The 24938-nt window shown below is 42.9% G+C and overlaps 1 protein-coding gene across 2 annotated transcripts in view; it reads right to left on the bottom strand.

Moving 5' to 3' along the window:
- SYN3 (synapsin III) overlaps positions 1–24938 on the bottom strand; it is a 453479-nt gene that overhangs the window by 362098 nt on the left and 66443 nt on the right. For both annotated transcript variants that reach the window (XM_059402159.1, XM_059402161.1), the window contains exon 4: positions 4644–4735. In XM_059402159.1, the coding sequence (XP_059258142.1) occupies positions 4644–4735 (92 nt within the window). The remainder of the gene's footprint in view (positions 1–4643; positions 4736–24938) is intronic.

Genomic DNA, 24938 nt, shown 5'->3' with positions numbered 1-24938 from the left:
GTTCTCATTTTTATGTATTACAAAATAAGACAATTCAGTTCCTTTTCCAGATAAGGAAGCAGGGTATAAATAAGCACAAATAAATCTGATAGTTTCTGAAGTATAGTTTGAGGCATTTTTGTTTGATGCTCATAAATTTAAAATTAGTGTCTCTTTCTTATCTTAATGATAATAAATTACTTCCTTTGCCCTAGTAGCACTTTTCACCTAATATTAGTACAGCTACATCAGCTGGCTTTCTTTTGACCAGTTAAATGTGTATATGTGTGTGTGTGTGTGTATTTCCATCCTTTAACTTCCAAACTTCCTATACTCTTATGTTTTAGATGAGTACCGTGAATGGAATATAGCTGGATTTTAAAAAAAACTACTTTAAAAGTTTTTAATGTAGATGCTCTATAAGCTAGAGCATTCAGTCCTTTTACATTTAATGCAATTAATGATATATATTGGTGATAATATTTAACAACTTAGAGGGTACTTTATGGAGGTTGTAGTTCTCACAAGTGACCATGAGAGGGCGACTCCAGTGGACTCACAGGCATTTACAGCCTTTACAGAGGAAATCAGGAATGTTCTTTCTGGGGTTCCACCACTGCTTCCAAGCGTGTGCCTTCCCTATAATGTTTGGGCATCCTCTGACCATGGGAAGAACAAGGATATGAGCTGGGGGACAGCAATGTGGTGAACTGGGGGACAAAAGAGCAGTCCAATTGTCTGCCCATCCATGGGGTAAGTGTAGCTGAAGATAATCAGGTTGAGGGCAGAAGCTATTTACCAACTTGTATAGCAAATTTTAAATACTTTAAATCTAAATGGCCTGTATAGCAGTACTTATAGCACTGCTATACAGGCCATTTAGAATAATAATCAGTTTGCTTATATATTTTGATTTAAATCCACCATCTTATTTTAGTTGTAATACATATTCCATGTTGGTTTTTTTCTCTTTAATGTCCTCTTTTACTATTTCTTCTATTCTCTCTCTTGTAGCTTTGAAATATATATATATATTTTATTTGTTAGTTTGAGAGAGAGCAGGGGGTGGGGTGAGAGAGGAATAAAGGGAGAGGGACAATCTGACTCCATGCTGAGCCAGAGCCCAGTGCAGGGCCCAATCCCACCACCCTGAGATCATGACCTGAGCTGAAATCAAGAGTCAGACACAACCGACTGAGCCACCCAGGTGCTCCTCCCTCTCTTATAGCTTTTAAGTTTTACTACATTCTTTTCTTTATTTTAAGTAATCACTTAAATTACTGGCAATTACATCATGCATCTATGACTTTTTTTTTTTTTTAAGATTTTATTTACTTATTTGACAGAGAGAGACACACACACACACACAGAGGGAATACAAGCAGTGGGAGTGGGAGAGGGAGAAGCATACTTCCTGCTGAACAGAGAACCCAATGCAGGGCTCGATCCCAGGACCCTGACATGACAAAGGCAGACACTTAATGATTAGAAAGCCACCCAGTTGCCCTCATCTATGACTTTTCACAGCCTGTTGTTAATTGATACATTATTTACCTCCCTAACAATACAAGGGCCTCAGAACACCTTAATTCCATTTCCTCTCAGCCCATACTATCTTCCTGTCATGTATTTTAATTCTTTGTGTATTTTCTAAATCTGTAAGACATTATTATTATTATTTATAGACAATATTTATTTACATTTACTACCTTCTTTGCTGTATACATCTACTTGTAGCTCTGTTATTCTGGGATCATTTTCTTTTTGCTGAAAGCAGGTTCTTTATAATCTTCCTTAGTGAGAGTATTCTCTTTGTAAATGTTTTTATTTTGCCTTTATTCATAAAAAATATTTCTCTGAAGATAGAAGAGCTTGGCGATTATTTTCTTTTGGCCACCTGAAGCTGTTGTTCTACTGCTGCTGCCTGGGAGCTGTCAGTTACTCTAATAAAGTAATCTGCCCTTTTCCTCTCTGGCTGTTTTTAATGCTTTTCTTCATCCTTCTGCACTTACACTATTGTGTGTCAGTATATAATTCTTTTTATTGATCCCTGAAAAGTAGTAAGCTTCTGGTTTTGGTGGTTTGGTATCCCTCTGAAAGGTTCTCAACCATCATTTCTTAAAAGACTGCCTCTGCTCCATTCTTTTTGTGGGATTCTGTTTACTTTATTTATTTATTTTATTAAAGATTTTTATTTATTTATTTGACAGATCACAAGTAGGCAGAGAGAGAGAGAGGAGGAAGCAGGCTCCCCGCTGAGCAGAGAGCCTGACATGAGCAGGACCCTGAGATTATCCCAGGACCCTGACTGAGATCATGACCTGAGCCAAAGGCAGAGGATTTAACCCACTGAGCCATCCAGGCGCCTCTGGGATTCTGTTTAAATGAGAGACTTTCTCACAAAATCTAATCAACTCTTTTGCATTTCTTCTTTTCCTCTCTGTGCTTCATTAGGATAATTTCTTCAGCTCTATTTTCACTTATTAGTGCCTTTTCAATGGTGTGTCATATATTGCTAAACACAACACATCCCATAATTAGTGATTGATTAGTGTAGTTTTCATTTCTAGAAGTTGTATTTGATTTTTTTTTTTTTTTTTTAATTGGCTGTGTCAGGTGCCTGGGTGTCTCAGTTGGTTGGACGACTGCCTCCGGCTCAGCTCAAGATTCTGGAGTCCCGGAATTGAGTCCCACATTGGGCTCCCTGCTCGGTGGAGAGCCTGCTTCTCCCTCTGACCTCTCCCCTTTCACGCTCTCTCTCTCTCTCAAATAAATAAATAAAATCTTAAAAAAAATTGGCTGTGTCACTTTTTATTGTTATTGTTTTCTATTTCTGGAAGATATCTTCAAACCTGATTTTTTTCAACTTAATAACTTTTTTTTTTTAAAGAATTGCTGTTTGATGGGGAGAGTATGTGCTATGGTGAGTGCTGTGAATTGTGTAAGACTCATGAACCACAAACCTGTACCCCAGAAATAAATAATACATTATGTGTTAATTAAAAAAAAGTTTTTAATAAAGAAAAATACCAACCCCCCCCCCCAAACAATGATATCCGGGGGGGGGGGGGAAGAATTGCTGTTTGATTAGTCCAGTATCTGATGTCCTTCAGGTCTCTTTCTGTTGTCTATTGTTTCTGTTTCTTCTCATTCATGGTGTCTATGCCTGGTTATCTCGGACTCTGTGCTAGCTATTGTACAAAAAAATTATTTGAAGCTTAAGATGAAAGTGCCTTCCTCTACATATGATTTGTTTTTTACTTCTGGCATGTTTGGGATCACTGTAAACCAAATTTAAGTTTCCCTGGATGAAAAATCAAACTGCAGTTTAAGCTGCAATTACTTGTAAGGGCTCATGTACTTATAATTCACATTTACCTTGAAGATGTGGTCCTTCTGGGTCTCAGCTTATTGTGAGGAGGGCCTATCATTACGCTCTCCACCTTGAGTGGACATTGATTTCTACTGCCATTGTTCCTGATAAGCTATCAAAACCAGTTTTCAAATTTGCCAGACTTAGCAAATTTCATAGAAAAATATAACTTGTACACATTCATCTCTCTGAGTTTCCTTTTCCCCATCATTCTCTTCTTGGTAATACCTTAATGACTTGCCAATTCTTTGAAGGCTTTAGAGATGATACTATTTAAAACCAGTTTTTTAAATTGTTTTCCATGGAAATGTTGGTCCAGATAATCTAGCCCAAGATTATTAGAAATGGAAAGCCACATAATGTCTTTCTTGGCACATGGTAGGCTCTCAGTTAATGATGACTGAATTAGTTGAATTATCATAAATACCCAAGCAGGGTCTCTTTTTTTGCCTGTCTGCATTTACAAAGACTGCTTCCTCCCCTTACGATGCATAGAATACCCATATTCCACCACTGATAAAGGTTAGAACCAGTGCCACCTCTTCCTCAAAGTTCTTCCTGTTTTACTTCCCCAAATCTGAATCCTATTTCTTCCCCAGCTAAACCCTCATGAGACCTGGTCTGTATTATTCTGGTTGCTTAATATATTAATATTAGAAATACAGGTAGAAATATATTAATATAACTCTTTATCTCTTCTGTGGATTTGTGCTTTCTTGACTTTTCTGGGCTTCTGAAGAATTTTCTCACTCCACCTCAAGCTCAACATACATTATAAACTGACTCTCTGGAAAATGGCATATCCAGTACTTTAAGGTTTGATGTCCTGGGAGGGGATTCTTTGAACATTTAGTCTGCCATATGCTGGAAACAGGCCATAGCTCATTCTAATAAACCCTTACATTTGTACAGCTCTTTAGAATGAACAGGGCGATCTCACATCCATGCTGTTACTTGTGGTGCTGCAATCATGCTGCAGATGGGAATCAGAGGGTAAAAGAGACCAAATAATACACCTGAATAGAGTCACAAAGCCAGAAATGGAATCCAGTCTCTTCTCTGCAAGCCCAGCGCTCATTCCAGCCCACCACCACTGTTTCCCTCAATTATTTGTGTTGCTAGTCATTCCTATAGCAGTAGCACCTAGAACTCTTTGGAAGTAATACTCGGTACATGAGAGTACATGTAGTGCAGAAGTCAGGTCAGAGGCAGCTGACAGAGGGGTTAGCTCTGTGAGGTATCTCACACGTGCCTCTTGAATGAAGGCTTTCTGATTCTCAGTCCTCCTTACCTCACAACCTTGGTCCCATTTCTCATGACTTGCATGTCCACCATACAGCCCCCAGTAACATAGGCAGCTAGGTTCAACTCTGAGAATTCAGCCTGAAGGAGAAAGCAAAACACAAAAGGATTCATCAAAAACTAACGATGCTAAAAACGACTAACATTTATTGGGTTCTTTATGTGCCAAGTACACATTTATGCCTCTCCTGAAACTTAGGAAGTTGGTAATATTATTTACTTTCCTTTCTGAAACCTGAGAAATCTGAGGTGCAGAGGCATGTTGTCATGTCCAAGGCCACATAATTAATAAAAGGCAAAGTTAGATCGAAACCCACCTGTCTCTGATTCAAGGACCTATGCTTTTAACCACTACTAATTTCTAGTTCCTTGAAAGCAGAAGAAGCCACTCCAGCTTCAGGACTACACGAGGCTGTTCAATATAACATTTTCCCTACATTTCTTCAGCTTCAGGTTATGCAGTGGTAAAACATCACAGCTAGTAATCGTGTAACCCAATTAATGGAGTCCTCCTCATCATCTGCCCATTGCTTCCTCTTTTGGTCATGGCCCCTCCCCTTTATCCACCTACATGGTTACAGTATAGGAACCATGTCTATGCACTGAAATACTGCTCTCACCGTCACAGCTGATGGGGTTGGCACCTGACCCAGGGTGTGGAAATAAGGTGCCCTGGTATTAGAATTTGAAACTGCTGAGTGATTCATGTAATTTCTTTCTGGGCTGGATTTAATACATAAAACCTAAGTATAATTAAAGACCATGTTTCCTGCCATCTGGATTGGGAAAGTACAGAAAATAAGGGGGTGGAGGGAGAAATATCACAGTCACTAAGAGAGGAGGAGTAGAGGCAAGAGATGAGGAGTACTCTTGATGTTTATGTGCCAGCTACAATCCTACCCCTGGGTTTTAGGCAATACCTCTGTATCTTTGTAAGTCATCTTTTTGCCTTTTTACTTGTTTAAGCAAGATCTGCTGAATTTCTGTTGCTTTTGACCAAAGCCCTATGGAATACATCCCTCCTACCAGACTATACACTCCTTGGGGACAGTGATTCCATGCTATTATAACCATCTAAGTTTCCTAAGGTAACAAATATACCACTAGGTGGCTTAAACAGCAACAATTTCTTTTCCCATAGTTCTGGAGGTTAGAAGTCCAAAAATAAGGTGCTGGTAGGATTGGTTCCTTTTGAGGGCTGTGAGGAAAATATCTGTTTCAGGTTTCTCCCCTCGACTCGTAGATGGCCACCTTCTCCCTCTCATCACACCATCTTCCTTCTGTACATGTCTCTGTATCCAAAGACACCCTTTTTATAAGGACAGCACTCACACTGCATTAGGGTCCATCCTAATGACTTCACTTTAACTCTAGAAAGATCCTATCTCCAAATAAGATCACACTGAGGTACTGGGCTTAGGACTTCAACATGTGAATTTTGTGAGACAGTTGAACCTATAACCCTATCCTAGAAAATGCATAGTACCAAACTGTGCCTTACACACAGAAGATGCCAAAAGCTATTTCTCAAGATTAAATGAATAAAAATAGCTTCTCATACATATGAAAAACTCACTATGTGCCAGAATACTGTCCTAAGCATTTTACATGTACGAATTAATTTAATCCTCACACTTATCCAGATGAAAAAACCAAGGCAAAGAAAGATTAAATAACTTGCAAAATGTACACAGTAAGTAGCAGAGCCAGAATTTAAACCCAGGCAGTCTGACTCCAGCCTATGCTTTTAAGTGGTATAGCTCCCTACCCCCACTGCTTAACTGAATCAGGCACTGGGTGGATTACAACTGGGAATTTTGGGGACCTAAAAATAACCCAGTTGAAGAGAAAACCAAGTTCATGTTGAAAGGAAATATCATTTCACAGTGATTTAAATGTATCCCCTTGGAAACATTTAACAGAATTATGACCAAAGACCTAGTCATCTCCCCAGATGACATTAAAGGAAACCCAGAGCACTTATGTCTCTTGCTTTAATTAATAGCCTCATTATGTTGTGGCAAGGTGAAAAGCAAGGAGCTCCGTTAATGAGTCCAGGTTAGTAAATAGTGGTAATGACCTGTTTATTAAGTCTAATGCCCTAAAAATTCAGTCCCATCATGTTTAAGATACTTCATTGGCGAGATTACAAAGAAGAACTGGCAATAAAAGTTGTTGCGTGAGTGTGCAGAGAAAAAGAAGTCAGAATAAAATTGAAACACAGAACATTTGGTTACCAAAAAATGTGAAGAAAGGGAGTAAATCAGTGTTTTGAATGATAGAATCTCCAACTCCAAGGTGGCAAAGCCCCAGAGGCTTTCTTGCTGCCCAAATGGAAAGAGATATCTATATAAAAGACACACTCAGGCTTGGATATACGAGTTAGAAGTTCATCGTGTTCAGCTCAAGGTTTCTAGAACTATCTCCCAGTTATGGTTTATGAATGATTATAGGAGGTGAATGCTTGGGTTCATAGTGTAGCAAGTCTCTGTTGGATCAAGCATAGAGTTGGGGTAGCGAAGAGAGGGCACTCTTCTGTATTTTATTTTTAAAAACTTCAACAAACAAAACTTGGAAATGAACACAGAAGTAACCAAGCACTTTTCCTTCAAGATTGTATGATGGCCCTCTTGGTAGAATCTCAAAGAGCACCTATTTTTGAAGAGCCTCAGAGTTCACATAGAAACTGTAGAGGGGAGGTGGGTGGGGGAACGGGTAAGCCTGGTGGTGGATATTAAGAAGGGCATGTATTGCATGGAGATCTGGGTGTTACGTGTAAACAATGAATCTTGGAACACTACCTCAAAAACTAATGATGTATTGTATGGTGGCTAACATAACACAATAAAAAAAATTGTAAAAAATAAATGAATAACCATTTAATCAAAAAAAAGAAAGAAAGGAAAAGAAACTGTAATGGCTTGAACTGTCTCCCCCCAAAGATATCTCCACACCCTAACCCCTGATACATAGAAACGTGACTTTTTTTAGAAACAAGGTCTTTGCACATTTACATCTTTAGTCCACCTAGAATTAAACTTTTATATAAGATCTAATGTAAGACTCAAGTTTCAATTTTTCTATATGGTTTTTCAAATACTTTACATTGTTTATTAAATATGCTTTCACCGAATTGCATCAGTGCTTTGTCAAACCTCAAGTCACTTCATATGCGACCTGTTTGTCTATCCTGGAGTCTAGTCCAAGTTGTCTCAATTACTGCAGCTTTACAGTGAGTCTTGATATCAAGTAGTACAATATTCCAAAAGGGAAGTAGCCCAAAGAGGACCCAGTGATAACAGGTCCAAAGACAAAGTAGGATAACCACCCTTCTGATCAGATAAAGTCGTCCTCCTCAACCACTCCAAAATAAGGTTACTGGGCAACCAGATGTCCTCAAAGGCTCTATCCTGAATAAACCAGCTGAATGTTTCCCCAGTGATATGATTGGCTGAAGGGAATGTGTTCTATTCTGATTCACACTGCAACCCACCATTGTGGCCTGACCTTTCAAAGAGCTCCTCAGGGGATCCCCACCTCACTAAAGGTTAAAAAGGGATAGCACGTACCCTCCCCAATGTCCATAAAAGGAATTAAAAAAAAAAAAAATCAAGAGCTCAGCCCCTCCCGTTTTGTTAAGTATGGTAGGCGGGCTGAGAGGTTCATGAAGCCAAGCACCACCATGACTTCAAGTCTTGCCCATACTGAGGAATGGTGCCTATGGCACTCCACTGCTGTCATGCTCATCTGCACCTACAAATTTCTCTTTGCTTTATAAAGGAACTTTTGGGTTTCAGCACTGGGCTAAACATCCTCTATTATTTGAGCTTCTTTACACCTTACTGAAAGCTTGAGCCCACTATCTCGACTGCATTACATTTTCCCCCATCTGCTATGAGGAGCATTTTAAAGAATTTATTTCCCTTATTTTTAACAGAAAAAATAACACCATGATGTATGGCTTTGGAAGATGAAGGAGGCTGTGTATAATTTTGATTGTCAAGATTTTGTTTTGGAAGGGAAAATAATTCTGTTATACATTTGTGGGAGATTATCTCTAGACATCATTAAAGACAGGCGGATTTTTGCAGTATTAAGCACATACGGGGATTTTGTATTTTGTTACTCTTGTTAAAACCTGGTGGCTTTGCACAGTGGCAGGATCGTAGCCAATGAGATTTATCCAAGGTGCAGTTATTGCTACCTGAAAACTGGTGTGGGAGTTTTTCAACACTGATCTCAATTATACCTGAAAGTTCTGGATTATTTGAGTTCTCCTGTTTGTGACTTTTAAAAACATGTGCTTGGAGGAATCAAAGAATTGGACTTGAAGTCTGAGGACCAGGGATCTAAATGTTGGATTTGACAATGACCCAATGACCATGACCACAGGCAAATCCCTTACTCTCCACTCTAATTCTTTTCATTTTTAAAATAAAAGAGTTATAATCAACTGAGTCAATTATATCTATAATGCTTTTCATTTTTATAGCTCTTTCTTTCTCAACTAGTGTTCCCCCAATTATCACTGAAGGAAAAATTATCACGTCACATGTTATGAAAAAGGAATGCCAAGCAATAATATTTTTAGTAGAAAGCTGTTCACTGCCTTATACTCAGCTTCAGGCACACAGTAGGTATCCAAAAGTGCTTGTTGAATAAGGAGTTATTTTTATTTGTGATGGCCAGATACGTATGCATGCTGTATAGCTTGCCTTGTGAAACTCTGTCCATTGCCAGATCCATTAGACACCATAACACTGTGGAAAGTGTTTCTAAGCAGAAAGGAGGGGAAAGGCCCAATCTAAGCTTCTAGTAACAAAAGCACAGGAGTATTGGGTGTTATACATAAACAACGAATCTTGGAACACTACATCAAAAACTAACAATGTATTGTATGGTGACTAACATAACACAATAAAAAAAAAAGCACAGGTAAGAACATAGGGCCATCAGGTCAATGGAAGGTGGGATGTCTTTTGTAGCTGGGGCATGGAGTTTATGCAAGAACATAATAGGAAACAGAACTAGAAAGGTGGGTCAGAGACCAGTCCAGAAGGATCTTGAACTCCTTGTGAGGGGACACAAATATCATTATATAGTGCATTCATCTTCCCTTACTAGTATTTCTGTTACTTCATAACAAATGACCACAAAGTAAACAACTTCAAACAACACAAGTTTATTATCTCACTGCTCTGTAGGTCAGAAGCCCATATTAGTTTGGCGGGTTTCTCTGTTCTGGGCTTCACAAGGCCCAAATCAAGGTGTCAATCATCTGGGCTTTTTTTATTGGAAGACTCTGGGAAGAAAAGTGCTTCCAAGCTCCTTCAGGTAGTTGGCAGAATTCAGCCCTTTGTGGTTGGAGGACTGAGGTCCACTTCCTTGCTGGTGTCAGCTGGGAGCCTGCCCCAGCCAGTTAAGGCCGTCTGCACTGTGTGCCTCATAGCACTCTCCGTCCTCAAACTAGTAATGGCACATCAAGTCCTTCTTATCCTTAGACATTTAACTTCCACATCTACCACATTTCTGTCCCCAGCCAGAGGTAATTCTGGCTGGGGACAGGTAATTTTTAAAGACTTGTGTGTGCTCGCCCAGATAATCAGAGTCACTTTCTCTATCCAAAGGTCCATAATATAATCATATCTGCAAAGTCCCTTTTGAATATCACTTTCACTGGTCCAGGGGTAGGGCATTAACATTTTGGGGGGGGAGCACTGGGAAACATGGGAGGCTGCCGAGGAGGGGGGTGGTTACATATATACATACACACATACATACATAATATACATACATACATAACAAATACAGGCAAAGAATTTTCTAGTCTCCAAGCTCTGTTACAGGTACAAGATATGGTTGGAAACCTATCCACCAACAAAATCTTTTCTACAGCTCCTTAGATCAGAAGGTGATATAAGCACCTCTTTACAACTAAACTCACGTTCAGTTCCGAAACACACATGCACGTGGGTGCATGCACACACACACACAAGCACACGTACACATGTGCTCCCCCCACCCCATGCAGGGGAATAACATGGAATGCATTCAGTTTTCTACAGGGTCTTTGGCTGCATTCTCACTGGAACTGACACCTGGCAAGCATGTGATGCCAAGTAGATAATATTTCTGAAAGCATGGGGGTATTCAAAGCTGGTTACTAATAATTGCATTTGTGATGATAATGACTTTGATGACAGAATGGAAGTGGTGATTGCAATCATTATGGTGAGTTGAAGGATGCAATTAGGCCAACAGATCAATGGGACAGAAACTGAAAGTGGGACTTGGAAATGGATGACTGATGGGAATGTGAATAAGAAACCAAGAATGTGTGGGAATGTGAAGGTGGCAGCTATCGGCCTTGACCACAAAGCCTGACTGAAGGAGGATTTTGACATAAAAAGATGTTGTCCAGAGATCCCAAGGGCAAGAAACTGGCAGACAGACTGTTCTGGAATCCAAGGGTGGCTGATAAGATACTAGAAATTCCTGTCAGTTAGTGAAGACCTATCTGGTCCAGACTGTACCCTTAAACCCTTAGAGTATGCCCCTTTTCACAGCCTTAGGCATTCCATAGATTTTTCAGAAGGAGAGAGAAGGAGATAGACAGACAGACAGAGTTGATAGGAAAAGGTGGGCAGCCTCCAGTACCTTTCCTACTGTGAGGTGGTCAACCTCTGACCCTGGGCTCTATTCTCCAACCTTTCCCATTACACCCCATGCAGAGGACTGTTAGTCTGTGGGTCAGGACATCATCATGCTATAGCTGACAGCAGGCAAGGTCATTGCTAGGTTGAAAAGTCAGGCAACCACGTGTGATTCTCGCTGTTCTGCAGTTGAGTGCCTGTTGATCTGGGTGGTCATCATGTTGATTCTTCCCTCCTCCTTGTAGCTCCTCAAACGTGCTCACCTCACCTCAGTATCCATCTTTCCCTCTGCTGCTCTCCCTTCCATGAGTTGACGGATTCCCAGAAGTCCCAGAGGTCCTGCTCTCTCTTTTCATAATTGTGTTTGTTGTACCTTGGGCATATTTAGTAATAACAGCCACATGCTTGATAAGTAACATCCACAAATGATCTGGAGCCTAACTTCAGGATTCACGCCAGCTTTAGCAGAGACCCCTGCACTGGGATTGGAGGAGTCTCGGCTGCCTAACACTTAGTGGTATTTCAACTCTTTTTTGCTATTCCTCCCTGTGTATTTGGCTATTTTAGGAACCTAGAACAGAGTGGTGGTGGTGATTTTCAAGGTAGGATTAGGGCATTCCTACATCCTCTAGCAAGTTATCATCAAAATTCCACTGTAATCCCTAATAGATTGTTATGTTTACTCTTGGGAACAAAACTGTGTCATTAACAAATTCCTTTTTAAAAAATCAGCATTCTGTGTGTACTGTGATCTTCAGGTCTTAAGTTCTTTCACAGAATCTCACGAGGTCTAAGAGACTCATTAGAAGGACACACAACAATAATAAAGTAGCACTAAATACAGAATGCCCAAGCCCTACCTGGTCTCTAATGTCCCACATAATTTAGACACTAACAACCAATGACCTCCTTGACATTGCCTCCCATCACTCCTTGTTCCCCACTTCCAGCTCACTCTGCCTTTGCCACACTGGTCCCTTCTCCATTGCCAAGCATGCTGAGCAAATCCCAGGCTCCAGCCCTCCAATACTTAGAGCTTCCTAGAGATGGCAGCCAAGGCCCCCTTCCTCACTCCACTCTTAACCTCTGCTCAGTGGTGCCTCCCCACCCCCAGGTAACCCCCTGCAAAGCACCTGCTGTGCACCATGCCCCCTTTCCTCGCTAGAACTCACCCTATTACACTCATCCCCTACTGACATAATTGTACACTTATCCCCATCTGACATGATTTACATCCATCCCAATTTAATATTCAATTGTCCATCTCTCTCAACCAGAGAAGTTCCAGGGGGCAGTGAGGTCTGTTTCATTCATGGCTCTATCCCTATCCCCAAACCAGTAACTGGCATACATCACAATGATCAAATAATTATCACTGAACAAATGAATGTCTATTTTGTGGTGTCAAAGGTGAGGCCCAGGGAGGCAAAGTGACTTTTTCCAAAGTTACAATCCGATAGTCACATTAGCTGGGACCCAAACCCAGGCCAACACCTTTCACACTGCACCAAGTGGTTTAGTGGAGGCGACTTGTGTTGTACTGCAGAGCTGGGTCAACTAAAGGGCTGCTTGGCTGGTTTGGGGCTTTGCTTATGCATGTGGCTGCCTTCATTTTCATACCTTCCCATGTCATCAAAAGCCAAGGGCCCCTGTGCCTTCTCATCACTCTGCCTCTTTGAAGTGCCCGCTCCAGCAAACACTTGGCAGGTGGCCCATTGCTTCCTGTAGGTTTCCCGGCACAGGCTGTGTGTTTAGTTCTGAGGGCCCAGTGAGTTCAGTGACTTTCTTGACTGGTATCTGAAGTCTTTTGCACCATTTCAGATTCATCTTGTAGACAAAAGAGGCTTTGAGAGTCTGCAGACTCTCTCAGTGGCCCATTCCAGTTGAGGAAATCTCACTCAGGAGAAGCACCTGGCATCTCAATGAAGGGCCTGGGCCACCGGGTCAGTGTGCTGATGGTGGGGAGATGTAAAGGCATCTTCTGCTCAACAAAACATCATAATGCTCCTGTGTGTGTGTGTTTGTGTAGAAGGCAGGGCAGGGAGCAATAAATACATAAAAACATGTCCAAATAAGTATAAAAATACAGAAAAAATAAAAATGATAAAACCTACATTCTTAAATGTTTAAGTAATGGAAAATCTAAAATTAGGTAGGATTGGCCACATTTTAGAAACAGAGCAAAAAATCAACAATAGTGATTTACAGTTTACAAAGTGTTTGGTATTGAGTGGTTTTCAGACTCAGACCACAAGTCTGAGTGTGAGTTCCATGCCTTAACTTGCTGTACAACTAGAAGCACGCTAGTCTTTCTCTGCCTTGGTCCCTCATCTGTAAAATGAGTCTTCCTATGGTGGTTGTGAGCATTAAATGAATTGATAAAAAGCCCTTAGCAAGGTGCCTAAGTGAAAATAAGTGCATAATGAATGTGAGCTATCACAGTTGTGCTATTTGATTGGATCATTACAACAACCTCTTGATATGAGGGTAGATATTAGCATTTCCACTAAAAACAGAGAAAACTGAAGAGCAGACAGAACAAATTACTTCAGCCAAGATCACAAGGTTATGGAGTAAGAGAGCGACAACTCTGACTCCATTCATCCATTCATTCGGGCACTTAACAGCTACTACGCCAAGGATAGGGTCTGATGACGTAGAAGTAAAAGGAACAACATTCCCTATTCTTGTGGAATTTGAATTTAGTGGGGGAGATAGGCCATTAACAATAAACTATATGTCAGGGAAAGAAACACCAATTCGGGTAAGAGGACAAAGCACCGGGAGGTGAGTGTTATGTCAAATAAGGGGGGACAGGGGAAGGTGGCACTTGATCAGTGAGACAAGCAAGATGAGGGAGTTTTGCTAAACATACAGTAAGAGGGGGAAGGGCTTTGTAGGCAGAGAGAACAGCAAGGAGGAAGGCCCTGAGGCTGGAGCATATGTGCAGGGCTCAAGGAACAGCAAGGAAGGCAGTGTCGCTGGAATGGAGGGAGTGAGGGAATGAGTGGAAGGAGAAGAGATCGGAGGGGCCAGTGGATGGATCCCATCAGGAGTTTATTCTGGATGACAGGGTTAAGGTGTTGCCACCATCACTATCCTCATGAGCAACATCATCCCCTTCACATAGTCGATGAAGAAAACGAGGAAGATTCAACATCACCATCACCACCATCACCACCACATTTGGCAATGCAAGAACCCCAGAAGTCCAGTTTGAAAAAAAATTAGTAATAAATGTGGCACCCCTCTGGTTTTTAATGATTTTTTTAAATGGCCCAGTTTTGTTCTCCAGAGCTTAGATGTGCGTTTAGTAAAGATTAAGGTGGGGATCTGGTGGATGGCAGCCAGGGCACCTGGGAATGCTCGAGTTCTGCTCTGCCACTCACCCCTTCCTGTCTCTTTCCCCGAAAACTGTACCCACAAGAAAGAGCAGCAGCTGAGAATCAAAGAAAAATACCCATTGGACCCATCATCCTTTGCCTTTGCCAGGTCAGCTTCAAGGATGAAGAGAGCTTTTGATAATGTCTTCAGGGGAGGAAAGGAGGGGAAGGGGGATGGGAGAGAGCTAAGAGGAAGGAAGGGGAGGGGAAGTCTAGGGAGACAGAATGGTGGGACCACCTCAGGCTCCTGAGCTTTTAAGGTTGAGAGACCTAGAAAAGAGCATTGCCACCTACCACAGACTTTTGTTACCTACAACAGGTAAGGCAAATGTTCAGAAATGTTAAGGCCACAGCTTAAGTACACCGAGAAAATGATGTTAATGTCGCCTCGACATCTACTTTTCCTCGTTGCTGAGCTGGCTCCACATGTTCAAACACTACTCTGCTGAATGTTCAGGAAAGTATATTTATAGGATTAAGCAAACCAGGTGTGAAAGTTTCCCTACATTTCCCCAGAGGGACAATGGAAGATTTGGGGGCTTGGAGACTGGGATTCGGAAGTAAAGGCCACTGCTAGACAGCTGCATGCAGTCATATCATAGGTGTGTGCGAAACTGGGAGGCTGGAGCTCTGGGAGGAACTGTCTGGGGTGAGAAGAGCTGAGATGTAGTTGTGCACATGACCTTGCCATGTATGCTAAGGGGAGACACTGAGGGAACTTGAACAGGCTAATGACATTTAATTTCTACAGAGTTTCTTTCTCCCAACTTAAACTTGAAATGTGATGGTAGGAATATCTTCTCCGTCAAAACTCTGAGAAACTCAAATGCTCTACCTTACCTTAATGTACTTTTTTATTTTTTCATTTTGAAGGTCCAAACTCATTTTCAGGGTTGTAGAAGTGAAAAGACCTTTCTTTCAACCCTTCTTTCCTACCCACTGCGACCCATAGCATGGACTTCCTCTTCTCTTCCCAGAGCTGCGCCCCACCCATCTCTTTGTGTCTCACCTACCCTCTGTTTAATCCCATCTGCACCCTGAGCTGAGGACCTGCCACTTCCTCCCACTGGGGCTTCTGGGAACATGAAGGTTTTAACCCCAGACACTGAGGCCCTGCTGTTCTATAGCAGCTCCAGCTTGGCACCAGATACTTTGGAAAGGCTAGCATTTTAGGACTCAGGGCACTAAATCCTGTGAAGGAAAATGAAGGAGGTGAAATGATAAAGAGTGACTGAGAAATGTGCATGGGAGGAATGTCATTTCAGAGAGAATGGCCAAGCATCTCTGAGGAGGGGACACTGGTACAAAGAACCTCAGTGAGGATACCATGGGGAAGAGGATTCTAGGCAAAAGCAACAGCAAGAGCAAAGGCCCTAAGGCAGAGTGTGCTCACTGTTTTTGAAAGTTTTTTTTCATTGTGTTAAAATACACTCAACATAAAATGCCCCATTTTAACTGTTTTTTAAGTATATAATTCAGTGGCATTAAGTATATTCACATTGTCATGCGACTGTCACCACCATCCATCCCCAGAACTTTTTCATCATTCCCAACAAAAACTGTGTACCCATGAAACCCTAACTCCCCATTCCCCCCCAGGTCACAGTAACTACTATTCTACTTTCTGTCTCTATGAATCTGAGTCCTCTAGGGACCTCACATAAGTGGGATCATACAGCAGTTGTCCTTTTATGTCTGGCTTATTTCACTTAGCATGTTTTTAAGGTTTGCCCATGTTGTAGCATTTGTCAGAATTTCCTTTCTTTTTAAGGTTGAATAATATCCCGTTGTAAGGATAGACCCCATTTTGTTCACACATTCATCTGTCAGTTAACACTTAGGGTACTTCTACTTGTTGGCTATTGTGAATAATGCTGCTATGACCATGGAGTTAAAAACATCTGGTTGAGTCCCTGCTTAGAGTTCTTTGGGGTCTATACCCAGAAATGAAATTGCTCAGTCATTTGGTAATTCTATGTTTAACCTTTTGAGGAATAGCCATACTATTCTCCACGGTAGCTGTGCCATTTTACATTCCTTCCAGCAATGCACAAGGGTTCTGATTTCTCCACATCCTCACCAACTCTTGTTTTCTGTCACTTGATTTTTAAAGAAAAGTGAGAAGCCCAGCATGCCTGGATCAGAGTAAGCAAGAAAGACAAGGCAGGAAAGGGCAGGAAGAATGCCAGGAACTCTAGCCCTGAAGGGCCTATAGCTGTGGGAAGGACTCTGGCTAATACTTGGAGTGAGACTGGGAGCCTCTGGAGAGATGTGAACCATGAAGGATCATAATCCCATTGATAATAAGGAAGGTAAACCTAATGCTTCCAGCTCCAGAAGCCTGGGGACTCCAAGGACAGCACAATCCTCTTTTCTTCCAAGCTGCCAAAGGGTTAAGTAAATGCAAACACGGATAAAGGCAGTGAAAGGAGATACTTCCTTCCCCTGGCTGACACACCTGATGCAGGAAGCGGACTCCTGCTCCCTGGGAATGAGAGGCCTGGCAGACTGGTGCTTCAAGGAGAAAATGAACTTCGCCTGGACACAAGATGGCTTAGCACTTCCCATGTTCGTTTCTGAGAGCTACTGAACAGCCTGAGGCCCCATCTGTTTTCAATCTTGTTAAAAGGGCCTCGTGTACTGGCGCCTATTTAAAATAATGCACACATGGAGTTTCTAAAATGAAGAAGAAAAAGGGCCCATGCTTTCCCGGCCGTCACGGCTTATGTGTTTATTTTGGAGCAGGCTTTGGGAGTTCTGAGACAAGACATAGCTAATTTCTCTTCCCGATGTTGATTTGCAAGTCCCCATAGGTTTCTGCTTCAAGCATTTAAGGCAGCTTGGTATGAACCAGTCACCCTTCAAAAGCCCACTGTGAAATATCTCCAAATTAAGGCTGGGCTCAGGAAAGGGGGAGGCCAAGGGCCACTTTCTTCCTTGCAAAGGAGCTGTTCCTCGATTCTTTTTCCTCAATAGGGATTCTTCTTTCTAAAAAGCCACGTTCTTCTTCTCAGATGCTCATTTACTTCCCATAGGGCCAGAGTAGTTCCAAGATCGCATGATCCAGGTAGGGCTCAGAGCCAACCTGAACCGAATCCCCACATGGGGACTGCAAGGGGCAGGGACAGGGAAAAAGAGCCACTTGCGATCAGTGCACTCCCATGACAAAAAGCCAAGGCAAGGTTGGGGAGGGGTCCTCTGTCCACTTCTGGGGAGCAGGGTGACCCTCTTACTGCTGATTCACAATGGCACGTGCACATCCAGTGCCACAAGAGTTGAAATGGGTCCTTCTTGACCTTGCAAGCTCAGAGAAAACACCTCATCAGTTTAGATTACATACACAGCCTCATCAATGATGGCCCCATGTGTCTAGGGACTTCATAAATAATTCCCCCACCCAGAGAAAGGGGGATGCAAAGAGGGTATAAGAGATGTAGGATGAGTATGTCAGTGGTGGCTTGGCAGTGATGTCTTCTGCACCTTCACAGCTGCTTTCACTCTAAGGACCTGGCTGATATTACTTTCACTTGGTGGTAGTGATGTCCAGTGGCGATGGTGGCAGTGGTGATCCCAGTAGGAACAATAATAAGAGAAGCAGCAGCAACAGAGGCATAAGTAGGAGAAGCAGTGGTTGTAGTCTTTGGAGAAGCAGAACAAAACAGTGATACTACTGACTAGTTGTAATAGGACGAGATGAGGTAGCTATATGGATACCATGGGTATTTCCAGTGGCAGTGTATTCATAATTTCATATCATACATGATATTTATATGAGGATTAAAATGTAGTAGTTTTTAAGCATTTACTATGTGCCAGGCACTGTTCTAAGGACAGTACCCACCTGAGGCAGGTCCTCTTATTACTATGTCCACTTTATAGCTGGGAGCACTATGGCATAATGAGATTACATTTATTTCTCAAGGGAAGTTACAGACCAAGTGAACACAAGCAGTCTGGCCCCCAGGGTCTCTGCTCTTAGCTACTCTACCAGGCTTCTGGCACCCTAAGGCAAGAGGAGCAGCAGGCCTAGAGGTGGTGGTAGGATTGCAGGGAGAATTACCTCTGAAGAGGCCTTAGTCAATTTCTGGAGGGTCAAAGGATTCGGGGTTTTCCAACTATGAATCAAACAGAGCAGTAATTTTTATTCTCTAATTTATTTAAATGTGGGGTTTTTATCTAAGATTTAAATGGAAATAAAAGAGTTCTGTTTTAAAAGACTTAAAAAACTGTAGTGTGGTGAGGCTTTGGATTTTAGACAGGTGTATAAACCAAGTCTTATTTTCTGTATTCTGATGTTTTGACATCCTGAGGCCTTGCTGACCCTGGAAAGACTGCCTCTCACAGAGTTTTTGCGAATTCCTAGAGATAGTAAATAACTCATCATAGGGAGTGCCTTTCAAATGCCAGCCAAAACCAATCCAGAGCCCATGTGCCAACCACCTTCTCTGTGGGGCTCTCACACTCCAGGCCACCATCCCCCTGCCCTAAGACTCCAGGGCCAGGTACCAGACAACCAGGGACAGCCCCCTACACCCCAGAGCCTGCTGAAATTATTCCAGCTAGCCCGTCCTAAGGCTGCTTACCCTGCTTGCCTTTTCCTTCCTGCAAAGCCATAATAAAGGCTCCGCCCACATTTCCCCCTAGCACCTCTGCCTCCTAATGGGCCATGGTATTCATATGGTCCCCCAATGTGGGGGACCTACATTTAGGGGACTATGAATACAATGAACTTATCTTTCATGTCAGTCACTTCCGTGCACCTCACCATACTTAACTAAAACAAATCCTGGGTACTTTTTAAAAAATTCTTTATTAACATATAATGTATGATTAGCCCCAGGGGTACAGGTCTGTGAATTGCCAGGTTTACACACTTCACAGCACTCAGCATAGCACAAACCTTTCCCAACGTCCATAACCCAACTACCCTCTCCCTAAAATCCTGGGTACTTTTACAACAGGTCTGATCCAGCCTGCAGGATTTCAACAGACTCTAGGCCTCTGCTGAGCTACTGGGTGCAAGCCAGTGGACACATTTCTTAATGTGGGATTGCATTGCAAAATCACCCAGCATGGGCTAAGACAGATCCAGGTTCCAGTGCCATTCTTGGAACTTCCTAGCTGTGTGCTCTTGGGGAAACATGGGAATTTCTGCTTCACTGCCTCTGTCGGGTAAGAATGTGGGAGAAGGTCCTTGTCCTGTCCTTGTCCCTGAAGTTTCTTTGGAGAGGTCTGATCTGGGAAGCCCTCACCACCATAAACTATACTACTATTACCTATCTTTATGGAACCACAGGACTCCTGGCACAAAAGGTGTCATCTTTGGGTTTTTCTGTCTAGAACAGAGTTTCTCAACCTTGGCACATTGACATTTCAAGCTAGATAATTCTTTGCTCTGGGAGGCTAGCTTGTGTATTTTAAGATGCTTAGCAGCATCTCTGGCCTTTACCCATAGATGTCAGTAGCATTTCCCTTCTGTGACAACCAAAACTGTTTCCAGCCATTGCTAAATATCCTGTAGAGACCAAAATCTCCCCTGGTTTGTGAATTATTGATATAGAAGTAGGAATGAGTTAAGTTCTCTCCCTTTTCCCTCCCCCCCTCCCCATTTCCTTCCTTCTTTCTTTCCTTCCTCTCTCCCTCTCCCTTATCTCCCTCCCCTCAAGCCTTTCCAAAGACTCTCAGTGGTCTGCAACCCCAGGTACCCCTGTGGAATACCATGGCTCTAAGAGGTACAACTGGAAACCAGTTGCTCTAGCAGATAACTCCAAGTTACAGATCGCCAGAACAGAATCAGAGGTCTGCTGTTCAGAGTTCTTGGTTTCGTTCCCTTCATATATTTATTAACCGAGCTCATCTTTCAGGATCCAACCACCTTATCCATAATTTGTCATCCCTTTTAAGCAGGCTTGGATTAAACCCACAGAATGTGAGAACTGAAAGTTCCTTTGGGGTCATCCTATGGGTTTCATTTTGCTGCCAGCTCTGGCTACTGGGTACAGAATAATGAAGCTGCCTGCCCTAAGCTCAGCTGGGAAGAGTGCCTTCATTGAGCAGTTGTATCTGTTGTGGTTGGGGGAGGGCTGGCAGGTAGAAAATTCTCCATGCACTTGACAGTTCCTTCTTTTACAAAATGATGAGCCTGGATCAAGGATCCCCTCTGATTTAATGAAAATAGGTCAGATTCTTACAACGTGTTGAACACAATAGTATTGCTATTACCCTCTCCATTTTATGGATAAAGAAACTGAAGTTTAGACTATAGAGTCACATGCCCAAAATCCCACAGGTAATAAGAGGCAGGACCAGGATTCAATCCCTTGCTCTTCTGATCCAAGGCATAGCTTCATCCATCATGCCAAACTGTCTCAAAATATCTCTTCTTTCTTCTGAGGCAACAAATAATTTTCCTCCACACAAGTAAAATATAGAGTAGTAATAAGAATTAGTAGTAAAAATTAGCCTGTTTATTTCGAGAATCTTAATGTCATTTCCCAATAAATATATGCAAAGTGCACTGAAGGCAAGGGTTAGAAGAAACCAGAACAGGTAGTAGATGCATATCCCCAGGAATGAAGGGGGAGTTAGCAGTGGGAGTTAGGAGAATACAGTGCTTTATAGAATATGGGCTGCTGCGGAGCCAGGGGTTCAAATCACGACTCTGCCAACTGAAAGTTGCTTTCCTGGACCTATGATAGTAATACGAAACTTACATGGCCACTGTGAGGATAAAGTAAGGGTATGTATAGTAAATTCTTAGCAGAGTATCAGGTATCTCTGTGTGTGTGTAAAGCAAGTACTTAACATATGGGAGTCCTTATATTATCACTGTTACTGGTACTATGAAATACTAAATTTCATGATGGTGTTTAGAGGAAAGAAGTCTGGCTCTAAACTGCTTAGAGACTACAAAAAAGAGAAGGGAAAAGACCTAGGTTTTAGAGAGAAGGTGAATACATAAACAAATAGGTATACAGATGGATGAAAAGATGGAGATATATATATTTGGAAACCGAGATGCAGAACCTAAGGGAAAGCTGTTATAAACAAGAGACCATATAAATTAGATACTGGCTCCAAAGACTCTCAGGGGCACCACTGGGCAGAAAGAGGAAAGGAGAGGTGGTGAGAAAGGCATGCTTATGCCTGGTTGGGGAGTGCATTGGTGCTGCTTAAGGACTTTGGCTTTCATCCCACAGACATGGAGGAGCCTGGACCATGGAGAGCAAAGGGAGCCAGAGAAAGACCAAAGCGGCTATACAAGAATAAGCAAATGAAGACAAATGATCAAAACCTGGTTCTGTCTAATGAATATAAAGTTGGGGGTCCCTGGTATATGGCTGGCCCAGCCAGGGGAGGTTCACCCCTCTGTTTTCCTTGCTTTCCTGGAAGCCAGAGGGGGTGGGCTGCCAGTCTCCTCCCTGTCTGGACAGAATGGAGGCCCTGAGGTGGGGTGGGTGGGAAATCATCTGGTTCAATTCCATCTTAAACAGGCTGAGAACCCACCCATAAGCTTATGAAGGGAACTTCAGGGTTGTTGCTCAGGGAGCAGAGAAAGGTTCCAGCAACACAGAGGGAGGTCAGAAAACCAGAGGGGCTGTCTGTGGTCTCTGAGAAAATCAATCTGAGAAACTGTGTCAGGCCATACAACGCAAGCCTTTTTTCCAGATCTGGATGGGCAACAGATGAGTTAAGGGGGAAAATCATGGGCTTTCAGAGTAGGCAGATATAGGTTCCAGTCACAATTCTGCCACTAACTCCACAAACACCCACTTTGCCTCTCCTGACCTATTTCCTTATCTGGATAATCACAAGACTCCTGCTCCTGGCATTGCTGAAGGACTGAGCACAGCAACATGAGAGAATTAGTAGGGTGATGAGCACACAGCTGACCTGCAGTAGCTAATCTTCCTTCTTTCCTTTAACACACTCTCAGAACCCCCAAAGCATAACCCCGGATGCCCCAAGATGAGGCTCAGTTCTGCCATCTGGTGCTACCTTCTTATCACTGCCAAGGTCATCCCCTGGGAACTCCAATGCCAGACTTGGCCAAGAGGAGACAGGAGACAGGAGTCCAGCACCATGACCTTGGGTGAGGAAGTACGCAGTGATGAGCCCCAGTTCTAAAGAGGGGGCGACGCAGTAAGATGTAGGGTCGGCAGTGTGGGCTCCCAGGCATCTTTGGAGCCTCCACATCTCCACTCTCCCACCTACCAGCTGTGGGGCTGAGGGCAGGACACTTACCCCGTCAAGACTTACTTCCAACTATTTCTTTGCTGGGGTTGTGGTGAAAGTAAATGAATTTATAGAGATAATGTCTTAATGGCTGGCTTGTTGTGCTCATGTAATGTCAATCACTGCCTTCCCTGTATGTATCATTGCTTTACCTGTATCGCTGGTGTCAGACTAGTGCTTAACCTGTGTCATTTACTGGACAAAAGGATATTTGGGTGAGTCTATCTCCTAGGAAGTTCTTATGGTGGATCCAATATTTTCTCTGTTGCTTTTTCATTTTTCCCTACCCCAGATAAGTTAGAGCAATACTAAGTGAGCACAGATTATGTATCTGGGTACTCGGAGCACCTGCTAAGTACGTGAATAAGTGCCCAGTGGTAGCCTATCCACCACAGGCTACTATAACACTGTGTATCTTTCTTTCACAGCTCTTAATCAGCTTGTAATTATGGTGTGTATATGTGTGTGTGTGTGTGTGTGTGTGTGAAAGAGAGAGAGACTGATTATGCAATTAATATCTGTCTCTTCCTTTAGATTTTAAGCTCTATCCAGCAGAGACAATATCTGTTTTTAATCATCACTGTAGCCCTAGCACATAGTAGGCACTCAGTAAATATTCATAGGATGAATAAAGATACCATCAAAGTTCTCTATAAGCCCAGAGTCTAAACGGAGTGACAGGCAAATGGACCAGTCATTTCAAAGCCATCTGCTAAGTGTAATGGCAGAAATATGCATGAGGTGTGTAAGAGCATGGATCAGGGGGACCTGGCCCTGGCTCCCCTGGGTGGTCAGGGGAAGCAGAATAAAAATAATGCCAGGGCTAAATCTTGAAGATATGGCAAAACTTGGGAAACAATGTCCCAGGAGAAGAGATTTCCGTGAGCACAGGCATAGGTGGGTATGCAAACACAAGACGGGATTAGGACAGGAGAGGAGCCACAAGGTGTTTGTGAGGACTGCAATCTAAACTAGATAACGGGGGGGGGGGGGGGGGGGGGAGAAAAAGGGAGGAGGGGGGGGGGGGGGGGGGGGGAGGCGCTGGGGGAGAGGGGGGGGGGGGGGGGGGGGGGGGGATAGAAAAGGAAAGCCAGGCAGGGGGTAGGTCACAGAAGACTTTGGAGGCCAAGTTTGCATCCCGTGGAAGAAGCTTCATGCACAAGCCAGCTTTTACACATGAGAAGAAATTCACCAAGTTGTTCCTAGATTTTACTTCCCTGTATTACACCTTGGCCCCTCAAATAGCATCTGGAGCTAGACTGTAAATTCTGGCTCTGCCGCCTGTAAGCGGTGCAGCCTTACAGCCTCTCTCAGTCTTCACTTCCTCATCTGGAGAATGGGGAACCATAGACTAACTGCTCTTCACAGGATCAAGAGGAGGATGAAATGAACTAATCCACATGAAGTACTCAGTGGGTGCACAGCATGAAACCATGTGATTAGAAGTGACTATTATCATCAGTCCCTTCCAAGCCCAGGACAATACCATCCATGGATGTGGATGTCACTCACGTCACTCTCTAAACTTCCCTAGACAAGTGGTCCCAGCCAGGTTCAGCGGAGGCTGAATTCTAAAGTAAGTGGTGCCTTAGAAAAGATGTGAGGGGCGCCTGGACGGCTCAGTAGATTAAGCCGCTGCCTTCGGCTCAGGTCGTGATCTTGGGGTCCTGGGATCGAGTCCCACATCAGGTTCTCTGCTCAGCGGGGAGCCTGCTTCCCTCTCTCTCTCTCTCTGCCTGCCTCTCTGCCTACTTGTGATCTCTACCTGTCAAATAAATAAATAAATAAAATCTTTTAAAAAAAGACAAAGAAATCTCATGTGATCTTAAAGGTAGACACTGTAAGACATACAAACTTACTCTCAGATACCAGCTTCCCCTCTCTTTCCCAGGAACTGGAAAATGCAGCAGCCAATCTGGGTAGAATCCAAAAGAATCCATTTCAAAGCATAAGCCCTATTTATGTGCAGGCCTGACTCTCCTCCTCAGGAGATTCTGGTCAGGGTGGGCTGGG

Source organism: Mustela nigripes, chromosome 6 (assembly GCF_022355385.1).
Source record: "Mustela nigripes isolate SB6536 chromosome 6, MUSNIG.SB6536, whole genome shotgun sequence".
Classification (NCBI taxonomy): Eukaryota; Metazoa; Chordata; class Mammalia; order Carnivora; family Mustelidae; genus Mustela; species Mustela nigripes.
Note: the sequence above shows the minus strand (reverse complement) of the source record. Positions and strands in the feature narration are given on the sequence as shown.